We start from the raw sequence: 18,815 nt of genomic DNA, 5'->3' as shown, positions 1-18,815 counted from the left end.
TATTTATCATTACTATTATTTATTATTATTATTACTATTTGTTTCCCGCAAAAAACGTGAAGAAAGTGACAACTTTGCCGAAACATGTTGTTTGAGCTTTCATGGTGTCCGTAGTTCCCTACTTCCGTGCTATCTCAGTGCTCAGCACAAGCACACGCTCATTTTGCCTTGTGGGCGGGGCGGAGCGGCAAGAAGACGCAGGGGGGAACCCTATCTAATGGGGAAACGCGGATTGACGTAACACCGGCAGCTACAAACCGTGTGTTAGCTGTAGTGGCTAAGTTTTGGCTACAGTCCGCTGTCGCCTTGATATCAGCAGGAAAATGAAAAAACTAAGCACTGGATGGTACCGGCTAATTACTGGACACTTCGGCACACCAAAAACTCGATAGTTGTACCAGTAGCTCACAGATATTTTAAGTTTTGCGTCTTTTTCATGGTACAGATCTTGCAGCTTTGGCTAAAAACAATAGGAGCAAGCAGGACCCGGAACCAATCTATGTGGCATAAATTCAAACGGAAATACGTCACCACCTCTCGTGGCATAAACCCCATTGCACTTCTTGAAATGATCAAAGATTCCCAAAAATAATTTTTTAAATCTTGTTATAAGCCTTCCCTTCAAAAAGTTGAAGTTTTTACTGGTGCAAATGGTGAGCTCATATATGAAATGCTTGGTCTGTTCTGCCATCACTCATAAAAAAATACACCAAAAAAACATGAATACCTCCAATCAAAACAAAATACTCATCTCACAGAAAACATTTTTCAGACAACAGGACTGATTTAATGGTATATAAATTTTTAAAAGGGGGCTGCACAATTTGTACAATGTTGCTTTGCAACAAGAAGGTCCTGGGGTCTTTCTGCAAGGAGTTTGCATGTTCTACCTGTGCATGGATAAGTTCTCTACAGGTACTCTGGCTTTCTCCCACATTCCAAAAGCATGACTATGAGATCATGCTTTTGGCCCTACCAAGAAGGTAACAGTGCTTTTTTTTCTTCTAAATTGTTCATAGGTGTGAATGTGTGCATGGTTGTTTGTCCAGTATGTCTCCGTATTGCCTTGCGATGGACTGGTAAGCTGTCAGGTTTTTTTTTTTTAAATCTGTTGTAGCCATTCTGAATTAGAAGGTAGGATTGAGACTTTCCAAGTCGGAATTCCAAATTCGCCATGTATTCCAATTGATTTTTTTCTGTTTAGTTCTCAAAATTACAACTTCTTCAAACAGAAGGAACACACCGATATCTGGAAATGAACAGAGTTCCAACCTCCGAGGTATAGTTCAGTGAAAAAGTATTTGCCCATCTTAGATTTCTTTTGCTATCCAACATTAAACAAAGATAATCTGAGTAAATACAAAAAGAAGTGCACTGTCAGATTCTGAGAATTAAGAAATCACTTGAACAGAACCTGAGGAAGGCTACCAGTTCTCAAAAAGTAATACACCAGGCCCTGATAAACAGATGAGAAACAAAGCCACTGAAATATTTCTGTCTGGAAAAAGTTAGAAATCAATTTCTAAGGCTTTGGAATCCCAGTGAAGCACAGTGAGAGCCACTATTTACAAATGGAGACAACATGAAGCAGTGGTGAACCTTCACAGGACTGTCCAGCCAAACAATTATCCCAAGAGTGTATTGAAGACTTGTCCAGGAGGTGACTGTATAAACCAAAACAACATCTTACTCAGTTAAGGTCAATGTTCATGATTCAACAACACTTTGGCTAAAAAGACCTTTCAAAACCACAGAAGGTCAAACCTGGTCTAAGAACACTTAATCCACTTACCTTCCCGTGAAGTGCTGCAGACCCAGCATCGGCTCTGTGTTCATACATGGGTGCAATCAGGGTCCACTGATTGGTGTCAGGGTTAAACCGTTCTGCACTTTTGAAGGTATCATACTTGTTGCAGCCTCCCATTGCATAGATCTGGTCATTGAGCACCGCTACACTGACATAGCAACGAGCTTTGTGCATCGTCCCCACTTCTTTCCAAGTTTGGGTGGCGAGATTGAACTTTATGACGCTGCTCAAGTAGTGATCAGCGTGGCACCCTCCGACACAATAGATGTTTCCTTTGAGGTAAACACAGCCGCTGAACTCTGGGAATGGTGCTGGATTTTTGTACACTGTCTTCCAGCAGTCTTTTCGAACATTGTACATCTCAATTTTGTCAGAAGGAAAATTGTCTTCAAAGCCCCCAATGGCCAGCAGCACATGAGAAGGTAGACGGGTGGAGGTGAGGGGCATCTCCACGCTGGACCCATGGAGGACCTTCATCGCACTGATTACCATGTTTACACATTGTAAATTGTTTCTAACCAGATTATCTTTGCACATAGTTTCGACTAAGTAATTAACAGGTATTAGGAGTAGGCGAACCTGGACAAAGACAGGATATTTTTATGTAGACAGTTGCAATTGTATATCTGGAGTTTGGGGAGATCCGTGCCCCAACATTCACTTACATGAGCGAAAAGTGTCCCCATGTATCCCCTACGATCCTCAGGAGCAAACTTGACCCAGCGGAGGATGGCCTCAAACACAAAAGTCTCCTTTCTCACATTCAACTCGTCCTTCCCGATGAGTTCCACCAGCTCCTCAACAGGGAGCTGCTGAAAGTCAGCACAGACCTCCACCACCTCCTCAAAGTGTTGCAGGATGTAGAGGTAGGCCACTTCCTTGAGGTCAAGAATCTTGTAGTGATCTGCTAGCTTCCAGGTCTTGATGCAGTTCTTAGGGCAGAGTGTTTGCTGCAGGAAGTCGCAGCAGGCCTGAAGGATGCCAGGGACAGCAAAGCGGTCTGCTGCAGCCAACAGCTCTACCACATTGTCCTCCGTCACCACAACAGAGGAAGTGTAGGCATACTCAAGAATGAGCTCCATAATATTTCGTGACAGGTCAGGGAAGCTGTAGACTTGCTGCCCAGATGATTGGTCACTGAGGAAGAGGTCTCTGTGGGAGATTGGAGGTTTAAGAAACATACGTCAAGCCACAAAAGCAGTGAAGTACAGCACTTACAAATTGTTAGAACCTTTTTTCCCATTCCTTCATGGACCAGGTAGATTTCTACTGAGATTAAATACACACAGGTGAACTCTATTTGCTAATTAGATCACTTCTATAATTGGTTTACTCTTTTCAACTTAGTTATTTGAAAAGCTTGAAAGCCATGTTAAATTTCACAATTACACAACTTTGTGTTGGTCTGTAACATGACATGCTGTTATTGAATGGGAATGAATACTTATGCAAGTTACTGACCGTTTCTTCACCTTCAAATGAACTTTAATGGCTACAGAAACGTAGGGTAACTTTGAGTATCTTTGCCCTTTTATCTGTCTGAATGTTACAGATTTCCTTCATTTATATCAAAACCTGATGCCTGATGCGAGCTAAGCTACTGGAGAGTGTCGCTGGACCTGTCACCATGGAAACACACATTTGTTGACATTCTAACCAGATAGATGGAACCAGAATAAGTCACATGTTACAGATGTAAAAAATAAAGAAAATGAAAGATTAGCACTGAGTCAACAACTTAATAGGCAGGTTAATGATTTGAACAGAAAAGGTTTATGTGATATGATTACTGAATTTCCCTTTGGGACTGCTAATGTATATTTGAATTTGATTACATAAGATGGATCAGAAACAACTTCTCTTAATAACTCCAGAGCAGCAGAGCTGCATCAATCAATCTTAATCCAGATTCAATAGAACAATTTAAGGAGCTTTTAGGAAATACAAGTCCTGTGGCAGAATTATATTTTTAACTTGACAACTTTTTCTCCCCAAAGGATGTCAAAAGCACAATTTAGTGCCTGTCAAACCTCATAACCATTTTGCAATACGTCATATTGAGATCAGGAATTAAAGAGAAAATAACTAAGATGTAATGATTTACAATGATTTACCTGAAGAAGGCACTGGGGTTGCAGAGAACAAACCTGTGAACTTTAAATTCTGCATCTCTGACTCTGATCACAGCATCGCACAGTGTTTCCTCCAGAAACATCTCCTTCCACACGTTATTAAAAGCAGTGTTCATTTTTCTAAAGCCTTGAAATAGTTCTTAAGGATAAAAATGTAGTCTTGTTAAAAATAGCAAGTTAAAGCTGCTAAGGGCTTTATTCACCTTTAAGTTTTATCTGTTTCTATATAAAGAATGACTTCTATTTGCTTCTTAACAGAATTTCTGGGTTGTATCTTTTTAAACGATATTTTCTATAGAAACTGTTTCAATTGTCAACATAGCTCTGTATATTGAATATACTGTCTGCAACAGACTGGCAACCTGTCCAGGGTGTACCCCGCCTCTCTCCCAAAATGTCTCGCTGAAGATAGTCACCAGCAACTCCTCCTGACCCCACTAGGGACAAGGGTGTATAGAAAATGGATGGATGGATGAAAATATACTGTTGTGCAAAAATTATAACTGTCCAGTTATCAGTATTACTGATTCCACCCATCCTCTCCATGGTCTATTCATCCGGTTGGCATCTGGCAGAGGATTCCGTAGCATCTGCTGCAGAACAGCCAGACTCAGAAGCAGTTGTCTCCCATTGGCCATCAGATTGCTCAACAATCCCATCACTAAGACTGTCTGAGACTGCTTGAAAATGCTAAGTTATGTATATTTAGCATTAGCAATATATTATTTGTATATTATGTAATCATAAGCACACTTGTGCTTTTGTGTGTGGTCTGGTGGCCAAGCGATGACATTTTATTGCCAATTTCACTTACGTGTCTGTGAAATGACAATAAAATAAGTCTAAGTCACCTCAAAGACTTGCAAAATGATTTAAGGTCAAAGTACATTTAATTTTAAAAAAAGGAATCACTGAGAGTGTACTTTACTTGTACTTTGTTAATTAATTGCATGTCTTGTATGTTTTAACCCCTTAGGGTTAGAAAGAACAATTGTCCCTCGCAGCTTCCCGTACATAATCTGCTGTTTTGTTGACACTTTTCTCCATCAGCTGACTGCCCGCTGAGAGACGATGAGCAGCTCCGTACAGACTGACCTCCTCGGCTTAATTTTCTACGGCGAACAATCGGCAGATTTCAGGAAGCCTCTCTTTCATGCTGAGGAGAGCAGCAGCTGGGAATGGCCGCTGTTTGCTAACGAGTTATTGACCATTAGCCAGCTAGCAGCTTAAGCTCCCAGCTAACATCCACTTTCTTTAACCCGATGTTTGGAGAAGTCATGGAGGGCATTTTATACAAGTGGACTAATTATATGACAGGTAAGGACTCTGGCTAATATGTTTTTTAATGTAATTTGATTTCAGACCTATTTTATTTTATTCTTTTGCTAATGTTAATTGCATTACAAATTTTCCTTTCAAACACTTAAGCAGCTAACATTAATGAAAAACTGTTTAAGCAATGGAGAAACACACAGTGATTCTTGAGAATAGGGACAAAACAGGTCCTATGGATGAAGCACAAAATTTGAATAAAATATACATAAAATATAATTTTTTCAAATATATGACTAAACTAACCTGGGTCATGTGAGCACAACAATGTATATTTTCCAGGTATCTGCTGAATATTTTTTTATTTTAACATTGTAGTCGGTGGATGATGCCTGTAAAAGCCCTTGTCCAGGAGCAGAACTCAATACATTATGATAGTTTAAAACAAGTAAAGAAATACTAAAATTATTTATTATGACAATTAAGTATAAGTAGCCATATAAATAATTATAAGGTATCAATAAATTGAATTAAAAATAATTTTTATATATTTTCCAACTCCATTGAAATTTGTCCCTAGTTTTTGTCAACACCGTCAGACATGAAAAGAATGTAAAAAAAAAAATCAGGCATTATTGGGGGGCACCAGAACTTCTGATAACCCCATGACTACTTCCCTTCTCTTCCTTTGCTAAGAGGGCTAGTTAGCTCTGGTTAGCTTATGTTATTCTTTAGTTTTTTCTTCTTTTTATTCCTAAGTTGTTTGTCACAACCATGATGTGTCAACACCATAACCGACAATTTACAAAACTTTGATGATTGTGAAATAAAAGATTAATTTTGGTAAAATGTAATGATTTCATGGACCTGATGAGCTACAATATGGCCTCCTTCAGAATAACATCATATAAATTGAGGTAGTTTGGCATTTCGTCAACTCCGTCAGATGTCAACTCCATCAGTTTTTGTGACTATTTCCGTGAAATTGTTGTCAAATCTCAGTTAAATGTGCAATTAATTCATTTTAATGTATTTTACATAAATTGCATTACTTCACATGTATGAAGTTTTTCATTTTACTCACTAGTTTGTCACCACCTTCAGTTCTGTGTCAACTCCGTCATGCAGTGTCAACTCCATCAGATGGACTTTTTGTTGTTTTTTGTTTTAAATAATATTTATTTTGTTTCTTGAGAAGCATTTGTCTGTAAAATGAGTAAAAATATCACTAATAGGGTAATTAAAAATCATTTTATATTTATTTTTGTCAGATGGTGATGACAAAGTTCTGGGTCAGGTCAATTAAAAATGTAATTTTAAAAAAAAATGTTGCGACTAGGAGCCTGTACCTTAGCATCTTTACATTTCCAAAACATTATTTGTCATATTTGCATACATAAGGTTGAGAAATAACACAAAAAAATATGGGAAAATTAAAACCCATTTTTTCCCTATTCTCAAGAATCACTGATAAACAATATAGCCTCGAATAAATAAATATGGAGATATTTATAATAATTTAGCAATGCCTATAAGCGTAAATGTTAAAATGATGTACGCAAACATTACAGGTAAACAGTTTCTATTTACCTACACAATTGTGCAGTTCATTTACTATTGCTGCATAATAAATCTATATTTTCCACATTTCTGTGTGGCTCTAAATATTTAAGTTAAAAATAAACATTTTCTATAACATATTTTTGTCTTCTTTTAGCCACACTAACTGTCTAATTGAGAAATATTAATTAAAAAATAAACAGTTAACAGTTGGAAGGACTTGAAGTTTACATGAAACAGAAATAGTTTGTGATCATTACTCATACTATTTTAATACAATTTAGTCACTACGGTTAAAAATAATATTTAAAAAACTGTTTAGACGTATGTATGATTCATGCTGGTATCGTATCGGATCAGTATCGGCCAATACTCAGACCTGCAATATCGGTATCAGAAGGGAAAAAGTAAATGAAAACAAGTCAAGGATTGTGATAAATGGTTGTTTATCTACATAGAATAGTGATAATTCAGAGTACGTAAAAAATGAATAATTATGCATCTTTACCATATATTAAGTGGTTATTTGAAGGTATTTCTTAATATGCTTAATATAAATGGTAGAGAATGCAAACATTTTTATAAACACTTAAATTCACCAAATGTTACTTTATTTTTATGTCAAATCTTATTCTACAAAGTAACTGGGGTTGCAAATGTAAAGAATGTTGTGACATAGATGTGATTCCTATTGGACCAAATCTGTTTTTAATAGAAACACAAACATCTACGAATAGCTACAAAGTCCTATTCTGCTGCAGAAAACAAAGACTGAGCCCAGGACCGGGGTATGAGGAGTTCAGTATTTAACCTTTATGATAGCAGCATAACTTATCTATTCATAATAATGGTGGATAATGAGACTGTTTCCCCACCCTGATTCACAGGACATGGTTATCTGTAGGTTTCTGAAGCTTTTTTGTTTTTGCTGCTACAAAAAAAGAAAAGTCAGCTAAAGCAGTAAGTTGTCAGGGTGTGTGAAAGCCTGTGTGCTGCTGCAGGTAAGCATCTTCAACATGCAGCATTCTGGCCCAGAGAACAGGTTGAACTCTGTCATCTGGAAATTTAAGTGTTGTGATTTGTTACTTTCAAATTCTGACTCATGTGACTTGGTGATTCTGAGACAAACACAGACAATAACAATGTCAAAGTACTGAAGATGTGCTGCTTTTGTTATGAAGGTAATGGTGCTAATCCTGCCAGAGAAGACAAGGGTGGAAGGTTTTCCTTTAAGTGGAAAACTAATTTCCCTTGAGAATAACAGTTCACACTTTGTCTACAGATACTATGTTAGCAATGTAAACGTTAGCATTTGTATAGTTTGAGGTTTGAGTAACAGCTTTTATATGATAAGGGCTTAAAGCTGAAAGGCATGAAGCTGCACTGGAAAAACAAATGGTAATGTTGAACAAATATGAGCAATATTATATCAATTCCAATCACCAAAGCAGGTGTAAATCTTTCTGTAAAAACTATTGACTAAGGTTTATTCTTGTCCCTTTGTAAGTATCCATACCACTTAAACTTTTCCACATTTTTCTATATTAAATAGACAAACTTCAATGTAATTTATGTGATTCTATATGATAGACTAAAGAGCATAGTTGTCACATTTAGGCATGTCACGATAAACGATAAATCAATTAATCGCACGATAAATTAAATCTATCGACCTCATTTTAATTATCGGCTTTATCGTCTCTTCCAGCCTTTTTTCTTTCTGTTGATGATACTGAATGAAAAAGGCTCAGCTCCGATGATCTCCACTGACCCTCCCTTCCTCATTTCCTTAGTGTATAATGTCCAGCGCACATTACACAAGTTGTCAGCCGATTGTTGGCCCATTTTCTAAACCTGAGACACATTAGCCGAAGAAATCCTAGGTATAATGGTTCGATGGGGTTCGTCGTGCCGTGTGGTGTCCAGCCACATGGGCACAAAATAATGGCTACAAGTCCAGTTAACTAATTTTAAAATCAGGCATTAATCAATGCTTTACTAGAATCTACCTGTGATGCATGTGGCTAGAGTCAGCATAAAGTCCTGACTGAATGAAAATCATTATAACCTATTTATGTCACGTTAACGAAGAACAGCTGAAAAGTTAGCGGGTTTATTAACTGCAGTAGCAATTTGGCTCCAACTCCTCTCCTTGTCRTTTCTATATTCTTTGCACGAAATGTTGAATAAATATTAATGTTGTTTCTACATATAATCTCCAATGTCCGCCGGATTTTGGGTCGCACCGTGTCAGCTGTTTGGGATTCCCCTCCGTAATTACCTCTCAGAAAGCGCAGAAGAGAATCCCCGCTTTCTGATTGGCTACCTGTCACATTCAACAGGCTGCGTTAAGCTCCCAGTTGGTTAAACCCCTGATTTAGATCGGAGCGGCCACAACAATCTACCGTAACACGTTCTGGACGAGAGGCGGGGTCACCCTGGACAGGTCGCCAGTCTGTCGCAGGGCAACACAGAGACACACAGGACACACAATCATCCACACACACACTCACACCCAGGGGCAATTTAGACAGACCAATTAACCTGACAGTCATGGTTTTTTTTTGGACTCTGGGAGGAAACCGGAGTACCCGGAGAAAACCCACCATGCACAGGGAGAACATGGAGACTCCATGCAGAAAGCCCGGGGCCGGGGATCGAACCCAGAACCTTCTTGCTGCAAGGCAACAGCTCTACCAACTGCGGCGCCACTGTGCAGCCCCTAAACTGACTTTTACTTTTAAAATGAAATTTTGGCTACAGAGACTTCATCATCCTCTTAAATTATTGTTTTGTTTGTTTATTTTGAATATTTAAAAATTGTCTCAAAATTATATGATCATTTATTGCAATAAATTGTGGTCAATTTATCGTCCATTGAATTTGTTGTAGTGACAGGCCTGGAAACCGTCCTGTCAGTCTGATGAATTCGATGGCATTAAAGTTTTGAAGTTCTGTCAGCGTTTTTCAGAAATCTTCTGGGATGAGTGTGTGTTTTATGTCTGCAGGCTGGCAGCCGCGCTGGTTCATCCTGGAAGACGGCGTGATCTCGTACTACGACAGCGAGGACGATGTCGCGAAAGGCAGCAAGGGATCCATCAAGATGTCCGTGTGTGACATTAAAGGTTGGTCTGCCTGGCCCGGTCTCCTCACTGTGAAGGTCAAGGTATCCAACCACAAGTTGTGTTTCAGTCCATCCCACAGACTCGACTCGCCTGGAGCTGATCATTCCCGGTGAGCAGCATTTCTACGTGCGAGCTGTTAACGCTGCAGAGAGGCAGAGGTGGCTGGTGGCGTTGGGATCCTCCAAAGCTGGAACTCTGGAAAGCCACAAACACAGAGGTACATTGTGATGTAATCAGTTAACTTGATCAATAAAGCCTTGTTATTGTAAATAAACTTATCTGATGGGTGTGTGTGTTTGTGTGTTTGTGTGTTATCAGGTTCAGACTGTCTGAAAACCAAAATGTCTGAACTTCGTCTGTACTGTGACCTCCTTGTCCAGCAAGTCCAGACGATCCAATCACAGCACAGTGCAGACGCAGAAGCCCCGCCCACTTCAGATGTAAGAAAAAAAACAACCTGTTTGGATTCAACCGGCCTAAACCTAGGTCAGAAATGACCGCAAGCTAGTTAGTTGTAGAGAGGAAAATGGACATTTGGAATCTTTGTCCTCAAAATAAAGAAATTGTACTTGACATTTTGTCACAATAAATCAATTAAACGCATGATAAATTAAAACCAGCTAGATCATTTCTATTTACCAGATTGTTTTTTTCTCTATTTTTACCAAAGATTCACCTTTGAAAATGTGTTCTTACATTATTATGTTACTTGAAAATGGCCTCATAGCAACAATATTATTGTTTACCACAATAACGTCTGGGACAATTATTGTGATGGGTCTTTCCAACATTTCACATCATATCCAACATGTCATCTAACACTGATTCAGGGTGAGCAGAACTTCACCCTGGAGCAGAACAATATGCTGGTTTAATTCTGTTCAGGCCTCGTTGCTCAGTGCCACCTGTGAGACGTTCATCAGGACTTTGGAGGAGTGTATGAGCCTAGCCAACCAGAGTTTGACCCCTGACCTCCGACCTCCTGAAAGGGTAATTTAGTTTTCATGTGCATTATGTCTTGCACTGCATGTTTGGACAGTTATTCTCTCTTGTTTTGGACGCTGTGCACCATAACAACTTTTAGACAGTTGTTATGGTGTGTTATCATATCAACAATGTATTCATAGTCTCTCTGCTTGGCCAGACAGAGACTTAAATTGGAGCGGCAAAGCAATGGAAGTGGATTAGCAGAGATTCTATGAACTGATTTAGTCATCCAGGAAATGTTACTGTTGAGTATCGTCTCTGCTGCCCTGACATTGAGCTGTTAGCATGTCAGACTGAAGACTGAACAGTCTTCAGTCTGAGGTCTCTTGAGATTTGTTGCGAGACTGACTGCTACAGGAGATCCTTCCTGCCCACAGCATCACCGTCCACAACAATTATTGGAAGCTACTTGGATGATATGAGTTACAATAACATTAATTTCCCCTTTAGAATACATAAAGTGTTTTTTAATTGAAAAAAAAAAACTATAAACTAAAACTTGCAAATATTAAATGTCCTGTCCAGCTGCTCTTTTGTGAAATTGTGTGATTTATAAAACCAACATTTTCCAGGCTGGTTTTGATCACGTTAGCATCATAAATGTTTCTGTCCCTCTGCAGATGAAGCGCTCCATCAGCCACCCTGGTACATACAGCTTTGACAGGTCAGTTCACCAGTAAACCCACAGCAACACAGTGAATACTTCAGAACTGAGGAGTAATAAACAAGTTGATCAATAAATGTATTGAAGCTTCTTTCTTATCATTAAATTCAATCAGCTGCAAAAAAATCTCAAGCTTTTATCCAGATATCTGTGACTGCCAAACCTTTTCAGGTCTGAAACGTGTTTGTTTTGTTTAGTTGTTTTCTACCTCCAGGAGGCAGTAGTGCTGCATCTCACTGCTTCCTGCAGCAAAGTGTTTTTCAACGTTTTTTTGAGCTGTGAAATTCCTGCTGAGATTAACTTCAATCCTCTCACCAGGAGTAACTCAGAAATTTTTAACAAGGACAGAAAAAACGTGTGGAAGTTTTAACTACAGAAAACAGAGAAGTCTTTATTAGCAGAGCTTGACAGACAGGAGTTGAGCATTAATTAGTAGAAAATGTAATAAAAATGTAACAGGCTGCACTGAATCATTTTGGTTGGTTAGTAATAAAGAAAACATTTCAAATTAAAGCCGCAAGCGGCGTTGGAGGCCCTCGCAGCTCAGCGCCGCTCCGGCCTATTTGCCACCTTGGGCGTTCCTGCACCACCACTCTCTCGCCACCGCTGACGCTCTGGCGCAGTTCTGATGTTGTATGGCGAATAGCCAGATTTGAGGCTTGGCCACGCCCTCCACTGGAAACTGTTTGCGCTTTAAAGCAAGTGAGACCAACTTGTTATCAGTCATCTGACCCAAGATCATCTAGATTAGGTCAGGAGAGCCACACTTGGATCTTTCTCAGTAAAAAAGGTCACTTTTTGTTCTGAGGGGGTGGGGCTTAGGAGAGGTCAGACTATGACGACATAGGATCGTCAGACATCCAACCAGGATCCCTCATACCAAGTTTGGTGCCAATTGACCTTTCTATGTGAAGTTGTAGCTGTTGGTTTTCTGTGGCGAGTACGCCAACTTTGGCGCCCCGGAACGCCTCCTAAACATGTACGAAAACTTACCATTTTGATAACTTTTAATGCCACACCCCTTAACTGCATCCTGACCAAAAATGAAGCTGATAGGTCAAAGTCCCTAGGAGGAGTTTGTTAAAGTGTGACGTGAGTAAAATGAAAAAATTGCCAAAATTTGACCTTTGACCCCAAATGGCCGCCTCCCTGACCATTTTAGGGGGTACCTCCAAGAGACATTTCTTTCTTGATTTGGGGAGATCTACCTACATACCAAATTTCAGATCTCTACGACCTACGGTTTCCCCCAAGATTTGCACTTAAATGGCAAAGTTTCTGAAAGCATCTTTTTATACAGACAGGTTTCAAATGTCAGTCAGATTACATTCAGTGTGTTCCAATCTGCCTGGTGGATCAGGTGTGTTAAAGAGGCTAATCTCCCTCCAGGTCAGGCGTACTAAAGGAGTATGTGAGTGGAGGTCAGAGGTCAGCTCCACGCAGACATCGGACGTCCTCCGACAGCTCCGTCTATGAGACTGAACGTAAGACTCAGACATTTTACTGAATGTTTAAATGAGTTATGTAAAGACTTTCTACATAAGTACTAAAACCCCTCAAACCTTTCCACATTTTGTCACATTACAGCCACAAGCTTCAGCGAATTTAGTTTGTATTTTATGTGACAGAGCAGAGCGATAATGTTTGGTGAAAGAAAAATGCTTGAAATGTTCCTCTGACAAAGAACCACAGTATTTTGACTGGCAGCCATTATTGCCAGTTTTGAGCACCGCTAGCTAACATGCCAGTCATCAACATTAGGTCCACAAACGCTAAAGAGCTACACCAACATTAGCAGAAGCTAATGTTAAAGCTCTAACTATTCAAATTCTATCTGACCTTAAACCTAACACATGATCAACAATGTTTTTAGATATTCTATTTAAGTTCATGTCTTAGTGTTTGTGGTTAGTTGTTGCTGTACGTCTGAAATAAAGTTATTAGGAGGGAAAACAAGAGAACTGGAGGAGAGGAAAAGGAAGTGCTGCGTAAACAGTTTTCACCCACTTCAAATTAAGAGCATGAATGTAAACAGCTAACTTCTTGAAGAATAGAGGCCTTTATTTAGCAGTTGTAAGACAGTAAAGTGGATAATGACAGAGGGGGAAGACGTGCAGCATCACTCATCGGTCTGCGTCGAGGACTGAGGTCTGCACACCTGCGCCAACGTCACACTGCCCTACTTGAAGAACTCAACATCTGGTGACTTCAACACAGATGTTGCACTTTATTCAACTGAAAGTTGACAAAACAGCCCAGTAAATTAGTGCTTTAGAATTTATCCAAAAAATACATTTAGGGGAAACTAAGTGCTAAAGTTAGCAAAAGTCAAACGGAAAATTGGCTCCTTTATTAACACATTAGTGGAAATGTTCTCACCGCTGGTTATTGCAATATTGATGAGTGTAATATTAAAATGACTAAGGACTTCTTGTATGCAGTACATAGAAGGACATTGTACTTCAAATTTAATGGATGGAAACATTGCAGTGAAATATTCTGACTTGGACAGACTTACTGCCTTCATTGTTCAACCTGATGGATGTTACCTAAAGAATGGCAGGGAAGTTGTGATTAAAGAATAGTCAGAATGTGGGTAAATATCACCTTTAAAATATTCAGCAAAGGTATTATGATTGTTTTGTTTCGTGATATTGAGGCAAATGTTCTTTTTGCAAGTATGAAAAGTCATAAATTCAGAAGGTATTTGGGCCCTGTTACTCCTGAATAAATTCCAGTTGTTTTCAGGAGCATTCTGTTTCTGGTCAGACATTTGTTAGTGAGCAAACAGCGTCATGGCAACAAGTCAGGGAGGAAGATGTGGAGAGTTGGGTTATAAAACGATACTCTCTGACCTTCTCTGTCTTGCTATCTGGCTAGATGAGTTTTCTGTTAGATTTGTGGCTGAAAAACTCTGGGTTGGTGTGACGTTTATCTTGAAGCTCCTTTCCTGTTTATTCAGGTTTGCTGCCGACTCTGAACGGCGATTCGTCCTCCATCCCAGAGGAGAGGGGAGGGAGCGCGAGCCCGAAGACCACGCCCACAGACACAGACACCGACCTGTCCATCTGAACACCCGACGCCCGACGGGGTGGACAGGAAGGAAAGGTCATCTTGGTCTAGGATTTTTAGGATCGTCCCTCAGAACCTGCTGAGCTCTTCAGAATCATTCAGTTTCTTTCCGTCAGTGGTTCATTCACACTCTGGAGAGGTGGGACTCTTTTTGGGAGGTGGGGTGCCACCGCGCCGTTCCAGATGAACGGTAGAAACCCGGGTCCCTTTTCAGTGCTACCCCAGCTGGTCCTTCCAGGCAGCTCTATGTGAACACAATGAACTGTGAATTACTGGGTTTTGGACATGTGCTGCTTTAAAAGGACCCCAGAATGTAAATCTGTCGGTTGGGATGTTTTAGTGGCTCTGATGGTGGAGTCTCTTTGGATGGTAGAACTCCATCTCCATCTGTGACGGCTCTGATCTCAAGCTGTTCCTTATAGAACAACCTCATTGACTAATTCAAATGGACTTTCCTCCACAGACCTCTGCCATTTGTCTGACTGCTTCATCTCATTACTACGGTGAAGTGAATCCTACAACTGATTGATGTTTCTTTAAACTGACCTCAGTTTACAATTATTCACCCAAATTCCATTGTTGGTGAGCAGGTCCAGTCCTGAGGAGGTGGACGAGCCGCAGTTGGGTCAGATGAAGGGAGCTGACTTGTTACTGACAGCTTCAATGTGAACATGTGGTAGAGTTTTGCTTTGGTAGTATTTGCATTTTGCATTCACTGTATTTTATTGGTGGATTCCAGGCCAGTCTCACTCCAAGACCATGATGAAACTGATTTTTATTTTATTTTTTTAATGAATGTCTGTTGGGAACAGATTTGTTGAAGAGGTGGTAAAACTGGTGGGTTCTGGTTTACTGTAAGTCTGTCTTTAACTGTTCTGATGTTACAGAGTCTAGATGTAAAACTTTAACTGGGACATTTTTACTAAATTGCAAAAGTAGGAAGTGATTTTGTTTGTAGCTTTGTTCCAACAACATGACTATTTGTACCTAACAGTGCAACTTTTTTTGTACCTGATTTAAACAACTGATGATTTTAAGTCGTTTTCTACCATTGACCTGCAGTCTGCTGTAAGGACACGTAGGTCTGCAACTCCAATAAAAAATATCTGCAGTTATTTGGGTTTAATCAGATGTCACAATCTTTTATTTCTTAGGGATCAACTGAATCAAAGAGGGATGAGAACCAAGATAAACTCATGGAAACACTGAACTGCAGATAAACCAAGATGGAAAGTTATGATGATTAATAATACTGAGACATCACCAAACTGACAAAACACAGAGCTGGAGTTTAATTGGTTTAAGGCACTGAAGTGATTAGGTATGATGCCTTCTATAATGATTCTTGGTGTTATTGTGATGCTAGAAAACCTTCAACCACTAGGTGGCACCAGAGTTGAAGTGCTTGAATCTTGTCAGCACAATGAGCAGCAATACTTTCCACCCTTGCAGCTTCAGCAGCTCACCGCTGTCCACATCTTCATCAAAGCAGTAGAAAAATAAAAATAACAGACTGGTTGGAGAAAACCCTTAGCTTTCCTAAATGACATAGTTACTCTTCTCTTTCACTTCTTGAGAGATGCTCAGAATGTCCCATCTTCTACCAATTATCTGCTGGAGATGAGCCACATTGCTCCTGTAAAGTCTAAACTTCAGCAGATGTAGAAAATGTTCCAAACATTTCGCCATTACAGATTATAGTGAGGGATTCTTCATAAATCACATCACCCTGTCTGTATGTTCATAATTATACCTATATGTATCTTATAAAATGTTTTAGACTATTTTAAAGTCATAGTCCAACCTTTAAAAAATGTGATTCTGAACATAAATAACAGAAACTGAATGTAGAAGATCTCTGAAATGATGTGGTTGTGGTTTCATCTTAAGTTGTACAACAACTATTTTTTTTCCTTTTTGTTTTTTCTATCTTACAGTGATTGGTTCTCAGATCTCCATTGTCAGGATTAGTTCAGCTGGTTCTCAGAGGACTTTGCTCCTACATGAAGCAGGAGCTGCAGGGTTTGAGGTGTGATCCGTTCTGGTGATCCTCAGTAGATCACAGGAGTCTAAACTATTTCAAATGTTTGTTTTATGTAGAAGCAGGTCAGTCCTGGAGGCCCTGTGTGCCATTGATGGTCATTGCTGCATTGATTTGGTGTGGAATGTTTAAGCTGCGTCTTCATGACTTATTTTCTGTTGTGGAACTTAACATGAAGTAATAAAAACCTGTGGTATTTTTTCTGTGACTACGATTTTTGATCTGTCTGCATGCGCCTGACTGACGGCTGTAAGTTTACTGCTTGTTACCAACAGACGCACATTTTACACTCATGTAAAGAAATCATGTGGAAACAGAGAAAAAAAACTATCTTACCGGATAGTCACAAAAACTCTCAAATCTTAACTCATGCCAAAATTTGAAGCTGTTGTATTTTTATATTTTCTTGGGCAGACACTTAAATATCTTAAAGTCATATATATGTCTCCACACAAATTCACCACAGCTTGTAATTTTTCCACAGGCAAAATGAAAGTATTCAGTAACCATGTATAACCTTCTCCAACATAAAGTCTGTAAATGTGGTCATTTTTTACTTTAAAGTGATTCTGTCAGTGTTAAGGCTCTGAAAGTGGATTAACAGTGACAACTTTACAATGTGACGGATTATTCTGATTATCATATAGGTGTCTGGAACTTCATGATCTCTGTAACAGGACGTTTCTTTAAATTCAGTAGAAGCATTTATACTGAATTTCTATTTGATCACGGATTCAAGTCTGTGATCAGATCAGTTTAAACGCTGCTTCTTAATTTTCTGTTGCTGACTAACATTGTTTGTCACATCATGATGAAACATTTTCATATTTTACTCATAAGAGCATCAGCTAAGTGATAATACCCATCAGGTTTCATTAATCTGATTTAGCCAGATCTTGTTTGAACATGTGAAGAGTGTGTATGAAAATAAAATAAGGATATTAGAAGAAAGTTCTATTGTATTAAAATAAATCTAATTTTAAGATGAGCCATCTTGGAATTACAATCTTAATTCTTAGAGATTTTTTTATTGCAATGTTTAATCAGTGTTTACTTTGGAACCAAAGGAAATATTCCTTACACTTGTAGTTTTTACATTTGTTGGGTAAATAATCAGTGCAATTCTCTTAATGTGGATTTTACTCAGCTCAGTCTCCACAATGTCAGACTAAAGTTGAAGTAAATGGTTTTTGATTTTTATATTTATAAAGTAGAAAAATGTAATTCATCTCTTGAATTCCTTTTATGTTTTTATGGTTATGTTAGCCAAATATCAGGATCTGCCTTAAGAGCTGCACAGAGCTACATGTGGTTGTATCACATCTGATTTTTATTGTCTGAATAAAGTTTGTGAAGCTGATTCAGAACTCTGCGTATTTAATTTGTGTAAAAATGTCAAAATATTCAACCTCTGTTATGCACACAGCCCCATCGTCTGTCATGTTCATAAACCTGAGCTGCTCTGCTTCTCACTGCTTCTGAGGCGTGAACATTTCAAATCACAGACACCATGGATACCAGGCACAGGTGCCACTTCTTCAGAATTTACTCAACTACAATCTAAATGTTGCAGTCGTGACCTGATAATGTTAATAAGCAGATGCTCTGTTGAAGAATTATTTGCATTAGCAGTTCATTTTTATTTATTGCTATTTGTTAGGTAAATTGTATTATTGTATTTGTTATACTTTTATTATGTTCTTAGTTTATGTATTCTTATTAGTTTAGTCATATCTTTTAAGACATGTTTCTGTATTGTTAATCATTCTGATTTCCTTTCTCAGAGGGCCTCTCTGAAGAAGAGCAGTGACAGCAGCTCTTCACAGAACGCCCTGCTTTGACCTGTTAGGATAGCTATAAAACCATCGCCGTGAAGATGTACAACTTGACCTGTTTGATCCTGAATCTGGAACTAGATAAGCTAGTGTGAAATAGATTGTGTTGTTAGTGATAATCTTGGCGCTGTAACTTGTGATGAAGTGTTTTTTCCCCSATCYCTTTAGAGYTACAGCGCTCTCTGTGATTAGGGATCCTGAAGACAATGAAAAGAGAGGGGCAGGCAAATGTGCTTTCAGAGCGGTAGGAGATTGTAACTGAAAGCACATCTCTGTCTGTTCTCCTCGCGAGTATTCAGAATCTAACTCTCTTGTCTTTC

At 39.0% G+C, this 18,815-nt stretch overlaps 2 protein-coding genes across 2 annotated transcripts in view; one reads left to right on the top strand and one right to left on the bottom strand.

Annotated features, from left to right (window-relative positions):
- LOC103476576 (kelch-like protein 10) overlaps positions 1 to 4,177 on the bottom strand; it is a 12,692-nt gene extending 8,515 nt beyond the window's left edge. Inside the window, exons 1-3 of the mRNA XM_008429032.1 lie at positions 3,922 to 4,177; positions 2,473 to 2,959; positions 1,793 to 2,386 (exon numbers count right to left, since the gene is read on the bottom strand). Of these exons, the coding sequence (XP_008427254.1) occupies positions 1,793 to 2,386; positions 2,473 to 2,959; positions 3,922 to 4,055 (1,215 nt within the window). The 5' untranslated portion in view covers positions 4,056 to 4,177. The remainder of the gene's footprint in view (positions 1 to 1,792; positions 2,387 to 2,472; positions 2,960 to 3,921) is intronic.
- A 652-nt stretch (positions 4,178 to 4,829) lies between these two features.
- Positions 4,830 to 18,020, top strand: plekha3 (pleckstrin homology domain containing, family A (phosphoinositide binding specific) member 3). The gene is made up of 8 exons (XM_008429035.2): positions 4,830 to 5,256; positions 9,780 to 9,896; positions 9,964 to 10,113; positions 10,215 to 10,336; positions 10,782 to 10,886; positions 11,504 to 11,547; positions 12,937 to 13,031; positions 14,510 to 18,020. The coding sequence occupies exons 1-8, from the start codon at positions 5,202 to 5,204 to the stop codon at positions 14,617 to 14,619; spliced, it is 798 nt and encodes a 265-aa protein (XP_008427257.1). The 5' UTR covers positions 4,830 to 5,201; the 3' UTR covers positions 14,620 to 18,020.
- Positions 18,021 to 18,815: the final 795 nt, after the last annotated feature.

This window comes from Poecilia reticulata, linkage group LG15 (genome assembly GCF_000633615.1).
Source record: "Poecilia reticulata strain Guanapo linkage group LG15, Guppy_female_1.0+MT, whole genome shotgun sequence".
In the NCBI taxonomy this organism is placed as follows: domain Eukaryota; kingdom Metazoa; phylum Chordata; class Actinopteri; order Cyprinodontiformes; family Poeciliidae; genus Poecilia; species Poecilia reticulata.
Note: the sequence above shows the minus strand (reverse complement) of the source record. Positions and strands in the feature narration are given on the sequence as shown.

Coding starts and splice junctions, on each gene's coding strand:
- plekha3 (XM_008429035.2), top strand. CDS start 5,202: ATGTTTGGAGAAGTCATGGAGGGCATTTTATACAAGTGGACTAATTAT. Junction 5,257..9,779: donor GTGGACTAATTATATGACAG/GTAAGGACTCTG, acceptor TTATGTCTGCAG/GCTGGCAGCCGCGCTGGTTC. Junction 10,114..10,214: donor GGAAAGCCACAAACACAGAG/GTACATTGTGAT, acceptor GTGTGTTATCAG/GTTCAGACTGTCTGAAAACC.